Below are 6,000 nucleotides of genomic sequence, written 5' to 3'. Positions count from 1 at the left end.
CTCTCCTGGCTCCGCCCCCAGCTTCCCACATTGCCGGGTGCGGCGGCTGATCCCCTCCTTGTGAGGGCTCTCTCCTCAAGCCTCCACTTGTCAACCGCCCCGCCGCATCGTTGGGGCCGCTTTTTATCTTTCCCAGGCGGTGTCTCCCGCCCATGCTGCTCGGCTGCAGCTGGATATACACATGGCTAATCACCCTCACTGGTGGTTTCGCCGCGCGCCTCTCCTCCGGCTCTCCGGGCTCTGCGAGAGGTAAGTGGGGCTCTCTTTTGGCCTGGGGTCCTCCTGCCACCCCCAGCTCCCCTGGGACAAGGTGTATTGTCTGTTCTGTATAAATCCGGCCTAATTTCAAATGTGTTTTGTCCAACATGCTAAACCATGTTGAACTCCAAAAATCATATCCAAAAGGGGAAAGACTCCATGCATCAGCATCGTCATCAGTGAAAGGGATTCTGCCTATTCAGTTAAGTCACCCAGTTATGACAGTACAACCAAACTGCTTCCTGGACAGTTGCGGGGATGCTACCGATTTAACTTAGTATATCCTCTCATAATAGAAGCAAAGGAAGCCAACTCTTCTTCACAGTAGCATTGGCTTTATTGTGATAACGTGAATAAAAAGCAGCAAAAAACTTATATTTGTTCCTAAAATTAGCAGATAATCACATTTCATACCACCAGGAGGTCTGATAAGAAAGCACCATTTTTACACAGACTCATGTAGAATATGTTTTAAGAGGAACTTAACATAACATAAGGAACCATTTCCATACTTTTAAAAAGTTTACTAGTTTTGTGGTGATATTTCAGGAAGACTCGATCCTCTACATGATGGTCCAGTATACATGTTAATTTGTGAAGTCACATCCACTACTAAAGAGACAGACAGAAACCGTTTCAATTCTTACCTGTCCCTTTCCAGGTTTCTAATATTTTTGGAAGGATTCTCAATATTTCTATAGTGCAGTATAGTTTACAATATTAAAATTTCATCTGCATTATTTGAGTGGGGAGAAGATGTAGAGGGAGAATATAAGTAAGACTTTATCATAAGTTTCAGTGCTTTTCAAGGAGTATGTTATCAACAAAATGCAGAAAAGCTGACTGGGGGTGGGGGACACAAGATGTAAATTATTTAGAAGGTGCTAAAATGTCCCTGTTATTCAGAACATTGAGCACATTATAATATATTTGCAGATCACCTACGAAATAATACTTTTCTTAAACACATCTCTAATGATCAAGCTTATGCTAATATTACAGATCTAACTAAGACTTAGTACACGGAAATGAGATGAGTATTACCATTAATATACTATATTATATCCCATAAAACAACTGCTGAGAAAGGCATAGGAATAGGAATTATGAATAAAGGTGAGAAGCTAACCATTCACTCTCAGCCATGTAAAAAGTAATCCATTAAACAGAGTACATGAAGCCTCTTCTCTAAAAATTAAAATGTGGAATGTCATTTTATTTAAAATGCACAAGGTGCAAAGTGCTTTGCAGTTGTCAAACGGCATGCTATTTTTTAATTATCATAACTGATTGGTAAGTGACATTTTACTTCAAAAAAAAATACTATTACAAAGCATTTAATCAAATCCTGACATTTTGGTCTCCACTATTATTACTACTTGCTGCAATGCATATAATTTAATCTTGAATTGATTTTGAGAACTTGCGTTCCATATTAACATTTTTGTTCTTAGCAAGTCAGTCACTAGATTATCGAGCAACTGAATCACTAGGATGCTTTTACTTCCAGCCTCTCTTCCATGAGCATTGTTCACGTTACGAAAACATTTTAAAGTACGTAAAAGATTTTGCTTGTAGAGAGATTTCTCTGTAGATATTCCATTAATACTTCAATTACAAGATCTGCATGATTTGTACTCACTTAGCCTTTGGTTCACAATGTTTCTTGAAGGCTCTGCTATAACCTGAATGCCTATGCTGAAAGCTTTATTCTAGAAACCCGTTTTACAGAATGCAATAAGCTAACATTTCAAATACATAAACTCTATGTACTTCATTTGGGGATTATTCTCCAAGTTATTACACATATTCAAAACACCTAGTTTGTTTCCCCAGGCAGAGGGTTTATTCTAAAAAGACAAAAAAAAGTAAATGAGCAATCTAGAATCAGGATTTATATAAGTAATGCTTGTGTGCAAATAAATAAAAATATATAGTCTTCAATTCTTTTTAATTATAAATATTTTAGTACATTTCAAAATATGTTAAAACTTCTATACACATATTGCTTCTAGAAAAGACCACCTGTGATACATGGCCTCTTAGAAGCATATGAACCAAAATAAAAAAAACAGGAACTAACAACTACTATTGTACACAGTTCATGTTAAACCACCAATATTAGCAAATTAAAAACAACAAAAGCATAAAGATGGGCAAAGGAAAAAACAAAGGTTGTAAGAGAGCAAGTTCGCTGAAATTTCTACATCCTTCACAGTAATACAACATACTCTGGAGTAAGCCCATAAAGCTGATTGCACTGAAAAGTGTAATCTGATCTTCTGAGGTTGTCATGAATTGCAATGCTGGCAGAATCAAGTTTTCAGGTCACAAAACTTGAGTAATGAGCAGTTCCTGTTGGCAAAAAAAATGGTGTCTGAGGGAAGAGAGGCTGAAAAGACCATGTAGCTGGAATATAACAATTTGATTCAATACAGGCAGGTTCCAGGGGAATAAAACCTGTTCTAGTATTAACATCTGTATCTTACAAGAACCTCTCGGCTTCCAGTAAGAAGCAATTAAACAAGTGCAAATTGATGTGCAAGTTGACACAAAATTGAAACAAGGGACCTGAATATATAATTTTCCATTCTCAGGCATTCATATTTGCCTTACTAGATGATACATGTCCTGGATCCCAAAGGAATTCACCTCCAATAGATTCTCTTGTAGAAGTTATGCCAAGTAGCTTTTATGGAAAAAAAAAATCAGTTCAACACAAATTGCTGCCTTTGAGTCTAATTCTTTTCCAGAAACTGAACAAGTTCTAACAGTCCAGGAACCTGCAGCATAAAGTGAGGTAAAGTAAAGTACTTAGAGGGCTGCAGGTTCAATAGTTGTTCCATCATTTACAATATTCTTTCCAAAAGGAAAAATTCAAAGGACTTCTGTTAAGTCTACAATATTTCCAAATCCACGTGACGAACATCAGGATTACGTTGCTGAAAGAAGAAAAAAAAGAGAGGAACCCAGTTTATTAATTATTGCATACAATCACCTGTACGACATGGACAGAAATATCTAGACATGGTAGTATAGCAACAGTTTTAAAAAATTTTTAATTTCCAATTAATCAATATTTTAGGCAGTTCACAATGCTAAGTCATCTTTGTCCCTCAAGAACCATTTTTCAACATCTGAACAAAATTAGTCTGAATGCTTTAAAAAAGTATGAAGGGACTCTCAGTTTAAAAAAAAAACAAAAACAAAAACACCCCCCCCCCCCCCCAAAAAAAAACAGGAATCATAGGCAAGGAAAATGTTCAAAGAGAACTTAAATATACAAGCAGCACTTTTACAAATACCAGAGGTGCCTGGTACCAACTGGATTATATGATACTAAAATGAATTAAAACTGCTAACAAGGAAATACACATCTTCAGATTTTGTGAAAATACAATAAAGGATATTATGCAGATTCCACGAACCATATATGGTTTAAAGTGACTTGTTTCAAAGTCACCTGCATATGAATTTAACTAGTGTCTTCAGTAATAAAGCAATCATTAAAATGCAAACACACCCCTAAAATAGAATTCATTTTTTTAAAATAATTATTCTTGAGCCTGTTGCTCAAAAACCATGAAGAGCTGAATCTGCAGGTCATACTCAAAAGAGTAATTTTCAACTGCACAACTTCAGGGAGATAAAACTAAACTACTTAGAATGTTTCTCAAAAATCTTACACGTGCTAGGCAAGGATATGCTCTTGAACAGCCCTTCTGATCAAGAGAAAAAAGCAGGCACAAAAGCACAAGTGCATACTTAAGCTGACAGCTCAAAGATCTCTTTGGAAAAAATACTGTTGCCAGCAAAAAGTATTATCCAAATGTCTTGCATCTCCAGAAAGAAGGAAATGCTTAACCATATTCTCTGTTCCTTCCTAGATCCTATAACTTAACACCACTAGGGGCCAGGCATGCACTGTAGTCCAACTCTCCATTGCAACCAAGTATATATGCCTGGATGTTTTTGCCACCATTCTGCTATGTTATCTAGCCACTTTTTGCCACCTTCTACCAAGCCAAAAACCATGGTCTTTAGCAGGCAGTCATTCTTCATCCAGCACAGACATTTAAAGCAGCTGAAACTTCCTCTACACTGCTGCAGCAACAGCAGTTTTTCACACCAAATGTTTTTTCTGATTATTTTGTTTCAGATACGGATTCACCAGTTCACCACAAGCAGCTATCTACATTTCAATAGGCCAGGAATCTGAGTTCATCCATTTGAAGTACCATGTCTCCACCGCATAGAGCACAACTGTATATTAAGCACTGAATTTTAGGATTATGAGGAGATTCTTCTCTCTCTGTATCAGCTTCAGGTCACCTAATGCCACTTGCATCTGTCACAGCCTCTTCAATTCCCTTGGAGAAATCCACTTCCCATGTAAAGAGGCTCCCCAGGTAGATAGACCTGTCTATGTTGTTGTCCATCTTACTGTCACCCACTTCAATGTATGCATTGTTCTCTCTATTCACACTGACAGGCAGCCAGAATCATTCAGCAGCCTACAAAAGGCATCTATTTGGCTCTGAAAGCCCATATTCTCAGTACCCAGCAGATCAAGGTTGCCAGGAAAATTCAGGTTGTTCACCTTCTTTGCTGTCACCTTTACCAGAGGGCTTTGGCTATCATGACTATCCATCAGTATCTCAATATAGATCAGGACTTAACAGGAGATCTCAGGTCACTGTACCTGCTGCTGATTATCATAAAGTCAGTCACTTAGCTGACTTGACTAGGATCGCTAACTTCACCTGTCTAGAAGTTTTAGGAAGGCTAGCAGCCTCTTGCCCATACTATATATCCTCAAAACATCCCATGCAATATTATGCAATACCAGGTCATGTGTCTTTTTGAAACAGTTGAGGACCTTCATAACAAACGTCTGATTTCTCTAAAAATCAGTGGATTTCTTGCACCACCCTTTTATTTTTATAGAAATCAGCTGTTTCTCTCATGGGCAATTCTCTAGCTGTACTTTGCGTTGTTCAAAGAGCACCACAAGGGGAATTCTACTCTAATGGCAAGGAAAGAAATCATCCTGAATTTCACTCAGTTTTGAAGGTCACCTTTGTTGACCCTGGTTATGTTATCCACTCTTCTTCGCTCTTCAGAATCTTTTCCTTTGTACCCCAAAACTGTTGCATAGAACATAAAATAACTTCCTGTTACAGTCAGGTCCTGCTGGTATTTTATAAATTTTGATGTCTGGGCAGATTTTTTTTGCGGGGGGGAGAGAGAGAACAGGACAGGAGACATTTTGCAATAGTCAGCCACCAAGGACACATAAGTAATGGAAATGCTGTTATTAAAAAAGTTTCTCTGGCAGGTTTTCCTGAATTTTATATATAACCATGTTTTCCTTGTGTATAGTTCATGAACACCAGTATTAGTTATTTGTATATATTATTCCTCCTATTGGTCAGCCTTAAGAGAGCATGAACCAGGTGCACCCTTTATCTTTTCAACATAGAATAGACAAATTGGTTCTTCCAGGCCCCACTTCTCTCAATTTTAATAATAAGACTATGCAGAACCAAATATTTCTGCTTTACATCATCTGTTATATATACACTATACCAAATGAAAATGAAAGCATGCCAACGTGCCTACCCCACAATGTCACAAGTAAAGAGTTTAATAACCACATAACCTTCCTTCACTGTTCCAATTCAAAATATTTAAATCCTGACATGAACAACAACGTTCTTGTTTGGCAACTACAAGGGAGCT

At 37.6% G+C, this 6,000-nt stretch overlaps 1 protein-coding gene across 3 annotated transcripts in view; it reads right to left on the bottom strand.

The window, feature by feature from the left end:
• Nucleotides 1-571: 571 nt before the first annotated feature.
• Nucleotides 572-6,000, bottom strand: part of SLC30A9 (solute carrier family 30 member 9) — a 66,449-nt gene continuing 61,020 nt past the window's right edge. For all 3 annotated transcript variants that reach the window (XM_006276803.4, XM_014594929.3, XM_014594930.3), the window contains one exon: nucleotides 572-3,200. In XM_006276803.4, the coding sequence (XP_006276865.1) occupies nucleotides 3,156-3,200 (45 nt within the window). In that variant the 3' untranslated portion in view covers nucleotides 572-3,155. The remainder of the gene's footprint in view (nucleotides 3,201-6,000) is intronic.

Source organism: Alligator mississippiensis, chromosome 2, assembly GCF_030867095.1.
Source record: "Alligator mississippiensis isolate rAllMis1 chromosome 2, rAllMis1, whole genome shotgun sequence".
Classification (NCBI taxonomy): domain Eukaryota; kingdom Metazoa; phylum Chordata; order Crocodylia; family Alligatoridae; genus Alligator; species Alligator mississippiensis.
This window is presented reverse-complemented; position numbering and strand designations above follow the sequence as displayed.